The 20,209-nt window shown below is 39.0% G+C and overlaps 1 protein-coding gene across 2 annotated transcripts in view; it reads right to left on the minus strand.

Moving 5' to 3' along the window:
* Window positions 1-873: 873 nt before the first annotated feature.
* Window positions 874-20,209, minus strand: part of setd3 (SET domain containing 3, actin histidine methyltransferase) — a 36,477-nt gene continuing 17,141 nt past the window's right edge. For both annotated transcript variants that reach the window (XM_059352892.1, XM_059352891.1), the window contains exons 7-13: window positions 16,071-16,129; window positions 13,544-13,658; window positions 13,352-13,426; window positions 11,506-11,672; window positions 7,846-7,931; window positions 6,112-6,272; window positions 874-5,006 (exon numbers count right to left, since the gene is read on the minus strand). In XM_059352892.1, coding sequence (XP_059208875.1) covers window positions 4,515-5,006; window positions 6,112-6,272; window positions 7,846-7,931; window positions 11,506-11,672; window positions 13,352-13,426; window positions 13,544-13,658; window positions 16,071-16,129 — 1,155 coding nt within the window. In that variant the 3' untranslated portion in view covers window positions 874-4,514. The remainder of the gene's footprint in view (window positions 5,007-6,111; window positions 6,273-7,845; window positions 7,932-11,505; window positions 11,673-13,351; window positions 13,427-13,543; window positions 13,659-16,070; window positions 16,130-20,209) is intronic.

The following is a 20,209-nucleotide window of genomic DNA, read 5'->3' on the forward strand; positions in this document are numbered from 1 at the left end:
ACGGAAAACAACTGCTTTAGCTGATAAAAGGAAATTATAATTTTGTAAGATGTGCAGAAGCAAAATAAAGTAAAAATGCAAACTGGCTGCAACAAAGCCATTTCTGCAACTTTATATTGTATTGTTAAAGCAGAAAGATGCGGTTTGTTTCTGACCGGAGGAAAACAACTGCCCCTTTTCCCTCCAGTACATCAGCTTGGAATAAGGAAAGGCAGAACTTTTGAATCGACTGCCAGTAGCTCATAAATACAACACTTCTGTTAAGAGTATGGCCATTGTACCATTATCTATTCAGTCCAACATGGTCTCACAGAAATCCGTGAAATAGCCACAGATTTCGCTTAACTCAAAATCTGTGGAATAGCCACGGAATCGCTCAAATTTCCGTGAAACTGACACAGATTTCGCTACAATGCAAGTTAATGACAGTCATATCCCGTGGCTATTTCAACATACAAAGTGATTATGTACATTCACTGAGTGAATATTTAGAAAATAAAACATACATTTCTCGCTAGAAATGTGATCAAAATCCATTTTTATGCAGAAACAAAGTCAAAATCTTAATTTTTTCACTAAAAATGAGAGAACTGTCCGCCATGTTTTTTGTTCTGACTGCCGGGACCTTAAAAGTCACGTGACTTGGAACAAACCAATAGGAAAAAATATCAATGGGATGGCCACGGGATATGACTGTCTTTAACTTGCATTGTAGCGAAATCCGTGTCAGTTTCACGGAAATTTGAGTGATTCCGTGGCTATTCCACGGATTTCTCCGAGACCAGGTTCATTCAGTCATAAGAGTGTGATTGTGTATTGTTTACTTAGACAATTTTATAACTTTATACAGTATAGTTGAGACAGTAGTCTAGGTTTAAAGAGATTTCAAAAATGTTTTTATTAATTGCGCCACCTTCTTTAAACAACCCACCAAACTTGACTCCAGCAACAGTGTGTGGTCCACTCTGTTCAAGCAAATTTGAAACGGGATATTAAAACTAAAGAATCTTTCATCTTAGAGCCAGAGAAAAGTCACAGCAAACATGAGAAGCAGCTTCGCCGACAGTCCCAAAACAAAGTTCTATTTTATTTTTATAGTTTTGGTTATCATTTCTTTAAGCAATAACATTTGACCCACCTGCTCCACTGTAGAGAGAGTGGAGAACAAGGCACATTGAACTTATTTATCTAATCTATATAGGAACCTACTTCAGATAAGAAGGAGGGCAGAGCCAGAAAATATAGTCCAGCTCGCCTTTATGGAAGCTTAAGTTGAACCTTTTTATTCTACTGTAGTTGTGATGTATCAGTCAAGAGAATTGCAGCTCATTCTCGTCTTCATCAGTTAATGAAGTTCTTTTAGTTTCAAAAGCGTTGGTTTAGGTGTCACCATGTGAATTACTGTAAATATGGCACTTTGATCACATTATACCATGTGGTTGTGTGTGGGGGAGATGTTCAGAGAGTCAAAGGAGTACGTGTCCATAAGGAGGAAGCAACATGGTCTCACAGAAATCCGTGAAATAGCCACGGATTTCGCTTAACTCAAAATCCGTGGAATAGCCACGGAATCGCTCAAATTTCCGTGAAACTGACACGGATTTCGCTACAATGCAAGTTAATGACAGTCACATCCCGTGGCTATTCCAACATACAAAGTGATTATGTACATTCACTGAGTGAATATTTAGAAAATAAAACATATATTTCTCGCTAGAAATGTGATCAAAATATTGATTTTTCACTAAAAATGAGAGAACTGTCCGCCATGTTTTTTGTTCTGACCGCTGGGACCTTGAAAGTCACGTGACTTGGAACAAACCAATAGCCATGGGATATGACTGTCATTAACTTGCATTGTAGCGAAATCCGTGTCAGTTTCACGGAAATTTGAGCGATTCTGTGGCTATTTCACGGATTTCTGTGAGACCAGGTTGGCAGGAAGACATCCAACGTCAAAGACCATATATTCATGTTGAGCATGTGAGAAGACATTACTTTGCCACACAGTCAAATAAAGAAAAGGGTGCTCATAGTTCAGTTCTAAAATCCTTGTAGCAGCCAGTGATGGAATCATTTCCTGACAATGTAATACAATTTGCACTTAACTTGATCAAAAATAGAATAAAACCCAGTGATGTAACAACTTGACCAATAATGTAATAAAAGGTAAAACAATTGAGTTTCTACTTTTGAATGAATTCATGCATTACAAATTAACTTTTACTCTCAAATTCCATTCAAAGCAGTTTTTGAATACCATATTCAATATATCAGACCAGGTAAAGAAGACATAAGAAGAATAACTGTTGACTCAGTTGAAAAATAATATTTCATGGATTGTTTTGCCTTCATCTTGTCTTGTCGCACACTCAGGGTTGTAAAAAAGGCTGCAGTTACTGTGGATTTATGTCATAAAACCACTGACCGAGGTTCAGGAGAAAAACCTTCCTGGTAAGACGCTATAAAAGAAGTTTAAAGAGAATATACATTTACTTAAATGTGAACGTGAATACCGCAATTTACGCAAAAAAAAACCTAAGTTACGTTGAAACAATAATTTGATTCATGTAACTTATGTAAACAACGTAACTTCAGTCAAAAATCATTTACTTTTGTTTTCAAACAGGACTCGAACCCCGTAAATATAGCTCAAAATATGTTAATATAGCTCGTTTTTGCTGCCTGTACTGACGTTTTTTAGGGGTGAACAGGCTGACCAATCAGCATGGGTATGGGTGGGTCATTTTAGTTTCATAAATCTTTGCCTGATAACAATGCACTAGCCATCTGTTGTAAAGTGATCATGAAACATGTAAATCGTAAACTTGCACACTTTACATCTCAGTAAAAATTTTACTACAGTATCAGTCAGGACATTTAATTACATTATTGGTCAAGTTAGTTATTACATTACTTGCTTTTCTTACATGTTCGATCAAGTGCATTTTCAGGAAATGATTCATTGGGTGCTACAGTCTTCTCTCCTGATTGGCTGTAGATGGGTCGGACAGCAGAACACTAAGTCAGACTGGAAGTGCAGTGATTCTACTAAATGAGAGAGTGGACTTTGGGTGTTCACCACTGATTATCACTAAATACAACCACTTGTTATGACATGAACCAAGTTGCATAAACAGGTGACATGACGACACGTTAACCAACAATTACATGTTCTGATGAAGACTGTGAAATGCAATCAAAAGCTCAAATAAAACCAGTGGGAGGAACTTGATTTGAGATGTCAACATATAACCATGTAATGCTATTAAGCCACATAAAGTACCACTATAAAAATGTCCCTGCAAAACTGTAGTAGAGTCGAAGCACAAAGGAGCTTCACAAAGTAATGTGTGAGTTAATGGACATTTCAGGTTATGATGTTTGAATTTCACCTCGCGTATCCCTTAAGTGGTTTAGGTCAAGGATTAAACCCACAACTACATTTTGTACAATAAGGTAAAATGTTCTGACTGATAAGAATCAAGGCCAAAAATTGCTTGTCTCCTCCCACCATGTTTTTACTGTCATAGTTCAGTCAGAAGTGACTCTAGTCGTATCACTGAGTTATTGGGGCCACCCCTACAGTTAACACACACTAAAGAGATCACAAACACACTGACAGTGCTGTCGTGTTTTTCATACAAAAAGGTGTCACGTTGAAATTGCCTATTTTTTTTAGGCGGGTGAAAAAACTCACATAAACTGTCATCTTCTTCTTCTTCTGTCTCATTAAGTCCTCAGTACTGCATATGGCTTTCTCAGTGATCACTGGGTCACATAATCTCTGCAACGTAAACTGAGTACATTCATGAGAAAACATACAACATAACTCTTTGTTTCTGTCTTAAGGGCTGCAACACCATAACATAAAAAAAGTTCAATTTATGGTAAAAAAAAAAAAGCAAAAAAAAAAAGCTTTCATTAAAAAAAAAAAAGCAAAAAAACATCCTCCATGTGTTGTCAAACTAGGCTCATGATTTTATGTTTTGTTTGAAATGATTTTAACTAGAAACAAAAAGGGAATAGAGGGCAGTGACTGTCTTAACTCAGTACCCCAGAATGCACTAGAAAAATATGATTGTCAACTCAAAGTGTACTGGACATGTATGGAGACAAACTGCAGCAATAAGCAAACCAATTCACAAGATTAGAGACATTTTGGCTTTGTGGAAATAACATTTAGCTAACAGTTCGCTGGAACCAGTGTCCCCTCCGCTGTCTTCCTATGCTCCGACTGTTTTAATGTAAACCTAAGTGTTTGAAACTTCAAAAAAAGCTAATTTTAGTCAAAAGCTGTTCTGCACAGAACGCTGAGGGACACGCTGGCAGCATTTTAAAACCAGTTCAGCAGCAGACAACTAAGAAAAAGCCACACTGGATTAACATACAGTTGAAAAAACTTCTGCGACTTTGAATTACAATTTTTTTCAGCTTTTATATTTCTGAGTCATTTAAGAGACACAAAAATAAATAAATAGCATGGCCTGTAAGTGGCAGTAAGTGAAATGTATTTATTCACTGTTCTCTTTGGGATCGTCTTCAGTTCGACTGGCACTTAGATCGGCCACTTGCCTTTGGCCCTTCTGGGTTGAACTTCCAATTGAGTCCAAAGCTGGATTAACATCTTTGCTGACCTGCTCCTCAGTCTCCTCCTGCACTGGCTCTCCATTAGCCTCCATATCCAAAGCATACACAGCCTTCTCCCCGTTCAGGAGGTGACTGTGCTCCTCCACCTGGATCTCCTGGCCTTCTTCCACTTCCTCCAACTTGTGCAGGATGATGGGAAGCTTTGCATCTGCGTCAGTATTCTCCAGCAAAGCGATGTCGCTCTCCTCATACCGAGGTAATGGAGCGCCCTCCTCCAGCTTCTTCTCAAAGCGCAGACGCTTGGCCCGTCCGCTGGCCGACGCCTTCTCTAGGATCTGCTTTTCGGCCAGGCGGAGCTGGATCGCCACGCGGGAATGGAGAGTTAGATCAGGTTTCTCCAGCATGGAGCGGTCCTCCTACAAGAGTTCAAGCAAGGAGTTAATTCAATCATTCAAAAGGAGGTGAAAAAACTTTCTGTCCGAGACTCGTTTGGACGACCCATCGTACAGTACAGTTTGTTTGAGCCATACTGAATCCTTGACACACTGTTGAAGACAGCTTTTAATATAACACAAGCCCCTTTCATAGTGCTTTCCCATAAATATCCCGCCATATTGCTGAAAGATCTGTGCCAGCTTTTCACCGTTTGGGCGTTCATAGTGATCCTGCGAAGGAGGAGTCGATAGAATTGTGCAACAGAGCAGCAGCAGTGCTGCACAGTAGCACAGTGCTAACAGGCTGCACAGTTAGCTCTGTAGCAGTACAGTATGTATGGGCCGGACACTCTGTGCACAGTTAGCGATGCTGGTTTGTTTACGATCAGCAGCAGACACCACATGTACCGTTAGTGACGGCGGCTGCAGTTGTTGTGCAGCTGCTGAGCGGGCGGCTGTGGCTCAGTTGGTAGAGCAGGTTGTCCACCGATCGGAGGGTTGGTGGTTCGATCCCTGATCATGCCAGCCTACATGTCGAAGTATCCTTGAGCAAGATACTGAACCCCAAATTGCTCCCGATGCTGCGTTCATCGGTGTGAGAATGAATTCCCAATGGTGGCAGGTGGCACCGTTTAGGGTACCACCAACCCTCCGATCGATGGGCAACCTGCTCTACCAACTGAGCCACAGGCGCCCGCTCAGCAGCTGCACAACAACTGCAGCCGCCGTCACTAACTGTACATGTGGTGTCTGCCGCTGATCGTAAACAAACCAGCATCGCTAACTGTGCACAGAGTATCCGGTGCTTCTTGGTAGCCTCTGCCACCAGTATGAATGTGTGTGTCAGGTGAATGAGTGCAGTCTGTAGTGTAAAGCGCTTTGACTGGTCGCAAAGCGACTAGAAAAGCGATATATAAGTGCAGGTCCATTTACCATGAACAGTGATTCGATGACTGTGGGCCAAAGTGGAAGGCGTGTTAGACGTTACGTGCAACGTCAAATGTTCCGCTCATAGTGGTTCCAACCACGTAAATGTTGCGGCATGAAACAGCACTATGAAAGGGGCTTTATATTTTAGCCAACTGACCTGTGAGGTGGTCTTGTAGGTCTTAAGCAGTAAAGCAGCCCGGGTCTCAAGGAAAGTCCACAACTTGATTTCGTTCTCCCAGCTGACGGGGAACTCACTGTTGCCAAGGGTGAAGATCTTATTGATGGCACTGTCTCCGAGCAGGTAGTCCTTCAGTTCCTCTGAAATCCAACAAAATGTTAGCATCTCTTCAAAAGAAAACAAACCCACTGCAAGCATTTAAAGACAAGTAGTTAAGGCGAGAAACACAGACTATAAAAAGTAACAGGTTCTAAGGACATAAACACACAGGGAGGCAGCTCATTTCTTCTTCCAATTAAGAAAAACAGACAAAACATGTTTCGACCTATATTTGTGTGCATACGATCAGATGAAAAAACCGACAATGGCACATCTTTACTTAACAAAATAGACCCTATCTGACAATGTCATCCTGCTTCGGCTTGCTGGAAAAAAACAAAAACAAGAAAAAAAAAACAATAAAACACACACACACACACACACACAAAAATCATGTTTCTTTTGGTATTATGAACCAGGAATCATTACAACAGTACACCTTCCAAACAAATTCTAAATTAAATTTTCAAATGATGATAAACATTTTTTATTATATTGTACCTAGTAAGTAGAGGTGTCAATCAGCAGAGGCCCCATGATACGATTTTATCCTGATACGATATTATTGTGATTTTAAATTAAATCGAGAATTTTTTGGTCAAATAAGAGAAAATTCTCAGTCTATTCATCTCACTCCAGTCTTTTTATTTCTCCACGATGAGAGTCAAACCCACAGACTGACCAACAAAGTATTCAGTCAAACTGAACTGAAATCAAACATGTATGGACGACAACAACTGCAGCATTTTATCAAACTTTCCTCAACTTTAAGCTTCACTGCTCTGAATTTTTTTTTAATGAAAAAAGCCTAAATTTGCAGCGATATTGACACGATTGTCAAGATCAACACTTCTATTTCCGGCATGTGTAAAATAAGACGATGTCACTATTTTCTTTCTTCTGTATCCTGCTGCCTCTGATCTGAGGACTTAAACATGGCTTCATTACATGGAAAGGTGAAGGAGGCGAACCGCCGCTCTCCGCTTGTGTGCGCACACTATTCCATCATGTCACATCTGTTAAGAAATGTCAACACACACACACACACACACACACACACACACAGAAATGATACATTCCCCCACCCCACTCCACTCCAGTCATCCAAAGGCATTGGGGCCATTTTAAAAATTAACATGCAGCAAAAACGTGAATAATATATCAAGCGGGGTCGTGGAGATGAGTCCCACGACACAGGAGGATGTGGCCTTGTGTGGATGGGGATTTATGACACCGGTGCCATTCTGCATACATGTCGATGAATATTGTAAATCCCCTGGTGGATTGCTCCCTCCACACATCTGGTGGCCTGCCTTGATCAATTAACCAGCTAAGGAATGGACAGGCCTTGTTCTTCCTCTCCTTCTCCTCCACTTCCACCTCCTCTGCAGCTCTTCCCCTCTGCTGATGTGGGGAGGAAGCAGCCGCTTGACGAAGGTCTCAGCGGAGCGTCGGATACTGTGGCGTGTTTTGTTTTAGAGTGTGCTGCCAGGTTTGTGGCTTCAAGGTACCACAGGGAATGTCCTGCTGCTGGTATTTCACAGTGTGTGTATTTGTGTGTGTGTGTGTGTGTGTGTGTGTGTGTGTGTGTGTGTGTATCTGTCAGTGTCTTACCTTCTGTCATGCAGAAGACTCTGAGAAAGGCTAGCAGCTGGGCAGAAATGGGGGGTTCATTACAGTGCAGAGCAAAGATACAGGACCTGAAAACAAAACAGACAAACCAACTTATTAATAATTAATCAATAAATACATCCAATAAGCAATAAGAAAAAAAATGCATTTTTTTCTGTTACTGCAGAGAGACCATAAGTAATAGTTTAATAATTTGGGTAATGGGCACACATGCTGTTTTTCTTTGAATTTGATGAGAAAATGAATTGATTTCTGTAGCTGTCTTTCTATTTAACTCAAATCAGATTTTTAACATTAAAGAAAATGTGAATTAGAGACGTTTCAATCAACTGGTTCAGATTGGATAAACAAAGCTGCATAAACCGACTTTCTCCAGAAGATGGCAGTGTAATGTATTGCTGTAGGCTATTCAGTCAGTAAACAGTAGAAGAAGAAGAAGAAGTTGCTAATCGGACAACTTTTGCCACCCATGAGAGAAAATATGTCTTCAGAAATTAGATTCAGTTGGGCAACTTATAATTGTTTTTTATTTCAGCTTGTTTTGACCAGCAGAGCAGAAACAGCTGATCAGTCATGAGTTAAATGTTGCAAAAAGCGTTTCCATCTTCCACCTATTTCGCAAAAAAGCAAGCATTAAAATGTTTGTACACATTTTTGAATTTTTTTTTTTTACATTTTGGTGTTTCCATCAAGCTTTTCTCATGAGAATCTTCAAAACACTGATGGAAACACGGCTGTCTGGTACAGAATTTAAGTCTGAATGTGTTACTCTGAAGGCTTAACTTTAAAAAACTTGGCAAAGTGGAAAACAGTTAGCCTGGCTCAGTCCAAAGGTTACAAAGACTTGGTCCACATGCCAAAACCAATTCTTGGTGCAGGCCATGAGTCCAAGAGTCCTGTCGTCACGGCGCAGCTGTAATGTCTGGTACCTAACTTCTAAAACCTGTGCTCATCGACTTAATTTGGAAATCTTGACATGTTATACTACTATAATACTAATAATACTATACATACTACCTGTTGTAAACAGTAAAGTAGTTGGTATGCTTACATTTGACTTTGAACAGAGCCCTTTCTCCTGCTACAGTCTCCATGCTGAAGTAGGTAAACTATGTCCTGACTCCAGCATGTGATTGACATCAATCACATCATCCCACAGTGAGAAATACCACAAATAAGCTTATTCCTCAAAATGGTGAAGGTTGTTTGAAATGAGATGAAGATACAAAAAAACTAAACAAATAAGGATCTCTGCAGGTTTCAACAAGTCAATTTGAGACCTTTTTAAGACCATAATGAATACAATTTAAGACCCATTTCACATCCTTACTGGCAAAAAAATACAAAAGACATGAAGGAAAATCAAATCAAATTGTTCGTTCTGGAGCCACAAATTGCTGAACTCACACTTACCCATCTTAAAGAGGTAATTTGACTTTGCTGTGGGCTTTCGTTAAGTTTTGCTAAAGCCTGTAACACACCGCGACAGCACACACAGGACACTAGTTGGTTGTGCTTGATAAATTCTGACCGGGCTGCACAAGTACTTAGCTTCATTTTGTAGTTATTTTATAGTGTCCTTAAAAATGGAAACATTTAAAAGTGAGAGTGAAGTTTATGCATTTGCTTTAAATAAGAGTAATGTTAATTCATTTTAAAGATATTTCAAGACATTTTATGATATTTTAAAAACATTTTAGACATTTTAAGGCCTTAAATTTAAATTATTAGATTTTAGACTTTTTAAGACCCTGCGGATACCCTGCAAATACTACAGTAAGGCTACGTTTACACGAGGACGGTCTGAACAGAAGACGCAAAAGTGGCGTCACGTCTTCACTTTTTATTCCTCGTTTAGACGAGCATTTTCGGGAGGAAATCTGCTGCATACGGTGACGCAGAAGTGTGTGAAATTGGATTGTATGCAGCCAGGCGGCATCACTTAAAGCCATAAGAGCATCTTTGGGCATGTGGAAGTTTTCACACCACGTATTTTCATCAGCTACTCCTTCCACAAAGTTCTCCACCATCCACTAGATCTCCCAGGTCTCGTTCACAGCCGTCTGGCTCGCCTCCGACGAATTGCTGCATCCAAAATGTGATGGAGGTAATTCCAGATCCTTCTCTGTTCACTAATACTATCTGTACATATCCTGGACATTTGGTGGAAAGACTCCTGTAAGTTTATTAGAGCTGCCAGAGCAGCTTGAAGGTCCGACGCATGGAAATAATCCCACATGTTTGTTTATTTCCTGTACTGGAGCATGTATGTGACGTAAACACATACGTGACGTGAGCAGATCAGATCAGAGTTTTGCATCTTGTCAGTGCAGACGGACACGCTACGGAAGAGCGGATTTAACTTTTCCACTTTGGAAGGTGGTTTCAGATTTTTGCGTCTTTAAGCCCCAAAAACGCCGTCACCGTCTAAACGAAAGGCACTTCCGATAAAATATTTTGTCGTTTTTACCCGCAAGCGTCCTCGTGTAAACGGGGCCTAAGATACCAGGAAATATTCCCTTAAACAAATGCATCTTTTTGCTGGTTTTGTCTCTTACTTTGGGGTACAAGGATCTTTGTAGAAAAGAAGACACACATCTGAAATTTTCAGCTTTCAAACCCAAACTTGATTTTCACAAAAGCAGGTATAAAACGTACAACCGGGGGCGCTGGGGAAACACCCCATCATAACATTACACACTGAGGTAATTTGGAAGAGGACAATATTTTCCCTGTATCTCAGCAAAGTGATCGATGTGGCAATCGGTAGTGCAGGGTCGACATTATTACACCTCACAAATGCATTAGAGGTGCCTCCCCGCTCCTATTAAATTATCCCTCTGACCACTGCTCCAGCTATAGAGCATTCAGCTCCGGAAAAAGTCAGCTCTCTGTAGACAACGCTGTTCTGTATGTTTTTGTTGCCATAGAAATAAAAGCTAATTACAAATTTGCAAATGAATAGTGGATTGTGCTCAGTTATTTCCACTTATCAGGCAGAAATTGAATAAAAATGAATGATTTCCACATTGTGAGAAGAGTGTGATGATAGCAGCCGCTCAACATCTCAGTGATGCCAGACATCGAATCTGTTGCTGTTTCCTTTGAAAATGATCTACGAGCATATCTGTCAGTTTAATAGAGCACCGCGGCAACAACAGGGATTGTTTCATTTAATTTCCACTGTTGAGATTTAGACTATCATCAATAAGAGATTAAAAGGCGTCTGATTAAAAATGCCGAGCAGAGAATGCTGCATACAATTAAGGGGCTAATGATGAAATGATTAAGCTACTTGGTGATGAAAGTGTTGGGGCGGATGGTAAATTGATATTTGGTGGGGTGGGGGAGGAAAAAAAAGAAAAGAAACCTGCTGCAACATTTATGGTATGTGTTTCAATTATGCCAAAGGGGGACCTAATTGGCTGAAATATCTAATGCTGGAGGACAAAAGTGCACCACGGCTATATGAAAGGTGCATGGATTATTCGTGAGCCTGGAGCTCTCCTTGACCCATATTAGAAGCTTTAGGGTAAACAGTTTCCAGCCGAGTTTGCAGGTTCAGACACTGATTATAAGTATCAGGAGGAGGAATGTTTGTCCTCGACAGCCTGATGAGAAAAAGAGGATTTGGACACATACGCTGGGATGCCGGCTCGTGCCAGGACTTCGGCCTTCATGGCGTAAAGGCGCTCACTCTTACTGACGCCCAGCTTGATCTTCACTCGGTCGTGGGCGTTGTCTTGGAAGAAGAAGCCGTTGTGGATGACAAACTCGGCATTGGATCTCGTGCCGTAGAAGATGTAGATCTAACGGGAAGAATAAATCATCAGCATCAACGCCATTATCATCACTTCCTTTCATTTCAATAGAGATGCAAATAATTCTAATTCTAAACTTCAGGTAGCATACAATGACTGTCTGAGGATACTACTGAAAAAGCCCAGGAGTAGCAGTGCTAGTAAGCTCTTTTGTGACTCAGGGCTAAGCACTTTACAGGCTCTCTTGAGGAACCTGATGTTTAAATTTATGTCTCGACTTGATGAGTCACAAAACTGTATTATAATGATGCTCACAAGTCCCAAGTGCAGCTCGGTCAGGTATCAATCATATCTGTGGAAACATTGGTATGGGTGCCTTTTAAAACTCTCATGAATAAGAGTATGTTTGAATGTGTTTATGTAACTGTTTTTTTTTTTGTATGTTGTATGTCTTGCTGTTGGGTCTAGAGCCTGTAATAAAGTTTATATAATTCACAGTATTTTAACCCTCTTAAACATGGACTGCCTTTGCTCAGATTTCACACCTTTTATTTACAGCAGGCATGCCCAAAGTATTCCATTAAGGATGTTTGGCTGGTTTTCATTGCAACCAAGCCTGCGCCACTCACTTCTAGTGACTCAGGATGGGCAGTAAAAAAAATAAATAAAATCAATGTAGTGGGAGCACATATTTAGTTTATTATTCACTGTCCAAACCTGACACCTAGGTTTCCAACAATGCAACTTCAAAACTATAAAATCTGCTTTTTAAAAAATAACACCGGGGTCTAACCTCTCAAACTCAATGGGATTTTGAAAGGTAAGATGCTTGAAATAAGGTCTGTGGTTAACACAAGCTTTAGAGATGTTCGTGTTTGGTTGTTCGACATAAAATATGTTAGCAAATACACCCACTTTCGAATTTTTTGTGAGTTTTTACATGTCCTTAAAAAGGCGGTTGCTAACAAGTGGCTAAATGAGACTACGGTGGTTGTAGGGGACATTAAACGTCATCACGCCGGAAACGGACGGTAACTCTCTTTCTGTTTTTCGGTGCTCTTGCAAACTCTTGTAGATTGTAAATTATGTAAATAAACAATTCAAAGGCTATCTTTTAGCTAGCTTGTCAAAACTGCTCGTTAGCTTGTCAAATAAAAAACGAAAATTATCAATTTCATTGTGCTTTGGGCTAATGAAACGGACTTGATCACAAGATCAATTGTTGCTTTATGTCCCTTCTGCTCGTACGGAGTTGGGTAAAGGGGCATTTGTTTACTCTGCACCTTATGCATGGAATATGCGCCAGAAAGAATGGAAATTAACTGAATTTGTTTCTTTGAGCACTTTTAAATCCAAACTAAGAGTTATTGAGGCCAATTCCATAACATGCACTTGTTTCTCATGACGTGTTTAAGGTCTGTTTGTTATGTAAATATGTAACTGTATTCTGTGTTTGCTGCCTCTTGGCCAGGGCTCCCTTGAAAAAGAGGTTCTTAATCTCAATGGGATATTCCCTGGTTAAATAAAGCTTAAATAAAATAAAATAAAAAACTTGGGTTGTGAAAGCATCGTAGCTGAATTCTTTCCTATTATTTGTCTCAGCTCCCTTCTTTTACCTCTGTCTATCCTTCATTTACTGTCCTGCTAACATCAGTAGCACTGATACAGTTTTAGTGTGTGTGCAGACAGAGAGAAGCAAGACAGAATGCATATGATAATGTCTTCACCTGTTCGTTCTCCTTGTAGTCCTGCAGCGCCACACATTCACAGCGATCATCCTCCAGGTTATAGCCGGTGGTGATCTGCAGATCAGCAACCACTAGTCTTAATTCAACCGTTCCCAGCACTCAATAGGAAAACTTTAATTTGAATTAAAACAACTGTAATGGATGTAAGTGTGCATGAGATGAAGACTTTACCAGTCCATTGGTGTGGTTACACATGTCCCAGAGGGGGATGAGGGCCAGAGTGATCCGGCCTCCGTCCTCAGTCGGGATCTGATTCTGCCGGGTCATCACCGAGGACACCGCCCACCTGTCACACACCATCAATCAATCAATCAGGGAACTTTATTTACTCCACTGACATCCTGGACAACAGTAGCTCTCGCTTCACAAAAGGAGAAGGAAACTCTATGTTGGTATTGCCAAACAGAGTGAAGCCTTGCATCAGATGAGGATGGAGAGATAAGAAAGAAGGATGGAGGGAGGATGAGAAGGAGAGTGGAGGGTGAACAGAGCAGAAAAGGAGGAAAAGAAAAGGAAGGAAGATGCAGACAGAGAAAAGCAGGGAGGAGGAGAGTCTGAAGGAATAATTTATCACCAGCCCACTTTCTCTCTTCTTTTGGCATGCAACAATTTAGTTTAACGGAGAAATACGAGTGTAGTGTTTTGTAGTTTTGGTCAATATCTCCATCACTTATAGTAACACTGACTCTTGGCTAAACCGGTTTTGGGATGAGCACTGCTGGCTAGGAAGAATGTATTCCTATTTATTTCTTTTAGATTTAAGATAGTAATGAAGTTGCCCTTTAATAATTTAATCCTCATATAATCCTAAAAAGGACACATGAGAATTTAAGGTTGGGATTTATACTTTTGAAGAGATTAACAAAATAATTCAACTCATGTTGAATAGTTGAGAATACTTTAACCCTTTGATGCACAACATGGGTCTAAAGTGACCCGACTGAGTTTTTATTTTTCTATATCTTTGCAATAAATTAATTTCATCATTTCATATTCCAGTTTTTCCTAAATCAACTCGTTTTTGATCATCAAAGATCCTAATTTTTTGTTTTCATTTCTTACTTTTTGAATAAAAACCCTTTCTGTATCACTACGCTTCTCATGCACAACATGGGTCAAAAACTTCATTATGGGGTATTGTGTGTATAATTTTAAGGAAAAATGAATTTAATTAATTTTGGAATAAGGCTGAAACAACAAAATGTGGAGAAAAAATGAAGCGCTGTGAATACCTCCCAGATGCACTGTATGTGTGACAAAATGATACATAAACATGTTAAATATATTAAATATATGAGTGTGGAAAGTAACTGTTTGAAACAAATAACTATTATTATAGTATTAGGTCATTTAATTTTAAATCAACTTTGGATGAATGAGACATTTTTGACCCATGTTGTGTATTAGAAGGGTTGTCTATATGCTGTGCATCAAAGGGTTAATGAATGAATGAAACACTTCAGTTTAAGAAGCCAGCTCTAATGTGTTTGGTGAGCTTGATTGTGGTCTTTTGGATAATACCCAACAGCCTCAGGACCTCTGGCGTTGAAGCCTGCTTTACTGAGTTTGCAATTCTGTTTGTGTGTCCTTTACTGTTTACTGAGTAGAAGAATCAATTCTGAAATTATAAATCATAACGTGAGGAATTGAAATCAAACCTTGAGATTAACAAAGATTCTCATTCCTACTCAAAAATACCTCTTATTTTGATGTCAAACTACATGCAGGATAGGTCAGTACTAATCGCTCTTGCACAGGAAAACTCAGTGCACACAGATACAAAAAGTACAATTAGTTCAAGTTGAACAAAGCCGGAATAAACCAGATTGTAAATCCTGATGGATGTTTATAACCTACAATTTGGGAAATCCTTTTTACTGTTAGCCATCAGTTTCTCTTCCAAGTGTGACTGACATGTTATTTATGATGTGACTTTTCCTGTTTTTGTTATTAAGTGCAATGTTATTATCAGTGGAATGTAACGAAGTACATTTACTCAAGTAGTGTACTTAAGTACAATCTTGAGGTACTTGTACTTGAGTATTTCCATTTGATGTAACTTTATACTTCTACTCCACTACATTTTGAGACAAATATTGTACTTTTTACTCCACTACTTTTAGCTGCCAGCTTTAGTTACTTTCAGGTCGAGATTTAACATAAAAACATAATACATTTAAAGTGATTAGACTTTTTTTTTTTCAATTAAACCTCAAAACAGTATATTAAGCAGTTATAATTAGCTGTACCTTGAGAACATTAAATGCTGCTTAAATAAAAGCATCAATAATAATAATAATAATAATAATAATCATATAATATATTTAGAATATATAAAAAAAATCTGAGTGGGTCCATTCTGCATAACGAGTACTTTTACTTTTGATACTTTAAGTACATTTTGATGCTGATACTTTTGTACTTTTTACTTCAGTAAGTTTTGAATGCAGGACTTTTACTTCAGTGTGGTATAAGTACTTCTCTTTTACTGCAGTAAGGGATCTGAATACTTCTTTCACCACTGTTTATTATTACCAATAAGAAGGATGACCACACCTATGAATATAAGAACTAAGGAACATATTTTAAGAGAAACATCACACATAAACATGTAGAAAATTATATGACGTTTAAAAAACAGGCCCATTCTACACACACACACACACACACACACACGCACACACACACACACACTGACCTGTAGTCATCAAATGTGAAGCTGTCCTTCAGGGGCAGTTTGCTGGCGGCGGGATGGGTCTAGGGGTAGAGGGAAGAAAGTGGAAGAGAGGAAAGAGAGAAGGAAAAAAAAAAACACAAATCAGAATGTGAATTTCATTATGCAGGTATGCTGGAGGGGGGAGCCTGACAGAGACGCCTAACAAGAAGGACTGGGAGTAGTAGGCCACCGCTGGGGCGCACGTGTTCGTGTGTGTGTGTTCGTGTGTGGTCCGTTAGTGCAGTGTGACACTCGCCCCCTCACATACATCACTGTCAACTTAATTTGTTGTGGCCAGCAGCCGTCATAAATCTGCCTCATCAATTTGGGCCTGAAACAGGGTGTGCGTTTGTGTGTGTGTGTAAGTGTGTGTCTCTCAATGCCACAGCCAACACCTACATGAGCCATTTGCAAACTGTCCTAAGCTTAAGCAGGAGGTAGGGAGGAGAGGAAGAGAGAGGAGTTCAATGGAATGCATAATGAAGAAAAGGAGGGAACGAGATGGTTGGAGGGGGAAAGAGTGAGGAGTAGGAAGAGAGGTGGCAATGGAGACAGAAACAAACACAAATAAATTAAAAAAAAAAAAAAAAAGAGAATACAACAGAAAGTAGTGCAATAAGGAAAACAGGAGAAAAAAAAAAAAAGGTAACAGCTGAATCGACTATTTATTTATTTATTTTTTGTGGAGGATGGACGACACTTTGCTATGTTATTAATATTATTACTATTATTATTATTATTTATACTGTTGCTGCCATTACTATTATTACTATATACTGTAATATACTACTATTATTATTATTATTATTATACCGGCCTTACCGGCCTTATTTATTATTATTATTATTATTATTATTATTATTATTATTACTATTATTATTATATATTATTATTATCATTATTTTACTTAAAATTACTTTATTTATATTTTTCATTTTATTTTTATATTTTTTATTATCTATTATTACATATTATATTATATATATATTATATTATATACTGTACTATTATTATTATATACTGTCTAGTCACTATAGCATTGTTGCCATCATATCACCAGTTTAATTATTACCATCATCTTGTCAACCATCCTACCAACTGATGTTCTTTTTTTAACTTCTAAGTGTCCTTGTTCTATTCTGTGTTTTTTTCTATTGTTGTTTTTATTTATGCTACCTCAGTATTTTATTCTATTGTATTTTATTGTACTTGAATACCGGACTGCTGTGACAACCGAATTTCCCTTCGGGGATGAATAAAGTAATCAATCAATCAATCAATCAATCAATCAATCTATCTATCTATCTATCTATCTAAGGACAGCAGATAGCAGTGTTTCCCCTTCATTCATTTAGCAGTGGTGCATCAAAAATGCAGAATTATGATAATTATGATAAAAGAATTATTATTATCGCCACTGATGCAACATTTCACGTGATCATCAACAGTGAATCTGGGCAGGACATGCTCTGCTGCAGCATGCCCACAGCAGAGCATGTCCACTATAATCAATCATGCAGTGATTTCCCACACATACACTTTACAATCACATCCAACGTTTTCAACAAGCCACAGCTACGTTTCCCTGGTAACGCATTGATCAATCATTACATTCCCATTAAGTTTTTATGCAATAAAAATGTTGCTGACTACGCCAGTATAAAGGACGAGCATTAAATATTATTTGAGATACGATATGATAGAGAAATAAGACCACAAATGAGGCTACTCTGAGGCATATTTGTTTCATTTTAAAATTGTCCAAATTTATTTCAATCCTGCTTTACTGCCACCATGGCACTACTCCTGTTACCGCTAGCCTGGCTAAAGCCAGACTACATCACAAATGAGATATAGTCTGGAAACCACCAATTCATTTTTCCGTAGAGGAGGCGTGGTTTACGATCGTCCTGAGCCGTTTATTGGGCGCTACGAATGTCTATCATAAGCGTCTGTACGTAGCTCTTAACCAATCAGATCAATCATACTAGATGACATAAAGCAACAGAAATCCGATGAGAAAGCATCGGGGAAGAAGACGACTGATGTTTATATTTTTCCCAAAAAACGACAACGACAACGACCGGGGTCTCGCTAAACCCCATTAGCTTAGCCACTAACGGGGCTAGTTGGTAGATTAGGTTTTTGCCGAAACCTGTTGGAAGCAAAGCTAAAACATCCTTTTTGGTGGTGATAAAGGAGTGTAAAGCCAAACGTTATTCTTCTTTTAAAATAAACTTTCGCTCTTAACTATCTAGAACACTGTCTACAGCTAGATCGAAAGAGCTTTGTGTCTGCTGCAGCCATGTTGGATCAAACTACAAGCTTCTGTCTGTCCAATAGTACACGTCATCGTCTTGTCGTCCCTCCCCTCTCTGTGATTGGATACCAGAAGCAGGGCTAAGAATCAGCCATGGACACCATGCCACATTGCAGTTCGAAACGAAATCGAGCGCACAAGGCAGCATGGGTATACCCAGGCTACATTACCGCACTAATCCTGTCAAATGAAACAGTTGACATAAACACATTTCCACCATTAATTAATGAGAAAAAATGCAATACTTCTTTTTTTTTTAATCAACAGAATGTAAAAAGGTTGTACGACTAAATTTTTATTTGGGATTATCACCAGACCACCAAAAAGTCCTACATGTCTGCCTCAGGGTAAAGCAGACTGGAGGCCAACAGCTGCTGTGTGTGAATGGGTGGGTGTGTACAGTAAGTGTGTGTTCCTACAAAGTATCCAGCAGTGACACTGATTTATCCCTTCAAGTAAGTTCAGAGGATCATGCTTATTACTGTAAACAAAATGACCAGGCTTCTATCTCACACACCACACACTTTCCTTTGTTTGACCCTCTCCTATCAGAGGCCTGAGTCACAAAATCCAGATTACAAGACTAGCATGCAGTTTCCCAAATCACAACTATCAAAGTGATTCCTGACCATTGAAGGAGCTGAAAGACTTTTTGCCTGCCTAATGTCTTGGCCTGAAGATGGTGTGATTGTTTGTGCTGTTCATTGATTTGTTTGTCCGTCAAACAAGACACTGGTAACTACTGGCCTAACTGCCTTTAGGTTCACATATATTAGGGTTATGGTGTTTGGAAGAAACCTGCCAACTCGAGCATCTATAACATTAAGGATCAATTAATCTATTAATTGCTATGTTTTTATACATACTCCAGTCATTATATAAACATGCATGCAAGGGCAAAATAAAAGATATATATATACAGTACTATGCAAAAGCCTGTTTTGATAACGGACGCTTCTATTTTGAAAGGACGAATAGAGACTTCCTGTCAATTGTAAAACTAACTCAAGTGAGATTAAACTGTAAAGAGAACGTCAAAGAGTTCAATGTTTTATGTTTTAGCCCCCGAAGAGGCATGAGGTTAGTTTTCACAGTAATATTCATATTTAAATGTGTTTTGTGTTTAAATATGTTTTGGATCAAATTAAACCTAGTAATTAATGCTAGCAAGGTTTGATACAAGTTTTGCTCAAATTAATACTCTTGTATTTCTGTGTCTTTTATAATTGTTATTGCAACTTTCAGTTTGCGAACTGTAGCTTTATCCAACTTCATTCTTAGTTCATTGGCTGATTCACGTACGGCCGCAGAACTGAACGCTCACCCTGTTTCAGTTCAGTGATAGTGATACACACTTGAACGAGCAAATTCTTAACAACCATTAATTGATCATTGATTGATTCTTCCCATCCCTAACATACATATTCATGAGCATCAAAGAATGAGCCCTATTTATAGAGCTATTGGTGCTTATTCTGAATTTAATGCAGGCAACACAAGAGTGGGAGAGAGATGCTCAAAAACTCCTGTTTGGAAAATCCCACAGGTAACAAGATTAATTGGCAACAGGTGATAGTATCATGACTGGAATTGAAAGGGGCATCCCCCATAGGCATAGTCATTCACAAGCAAGGACGGGGTGAGATGCACCACTTTGTGAATAACGGTTCAGTGTTAATGCTCAATTCATGCAAAGCAAAAACCATATATCAACATCGAGAAACGTCAAGTTCTGCAGGCCTGAGCTCTGCTGAGATGGACTGATGCTAAGTGGAACAGGGTAGTGTGGTCCACTTTTCAA

This window comes from Centropristis striata, chromosome 16 (genome assembly GCF_030273125.1).
Source record: "Centropristis striata isolate RG_2023a ecotype Rhode Island chromosome 16, C.striata_1.0, whole genome shotgun sequence".
NCBI classification, from domain to species: Eukaryota; Metazoa; Chordata; class Actinopteri; order Perciformes; family Serranidae; genus Centropristis; species Centropristis striata.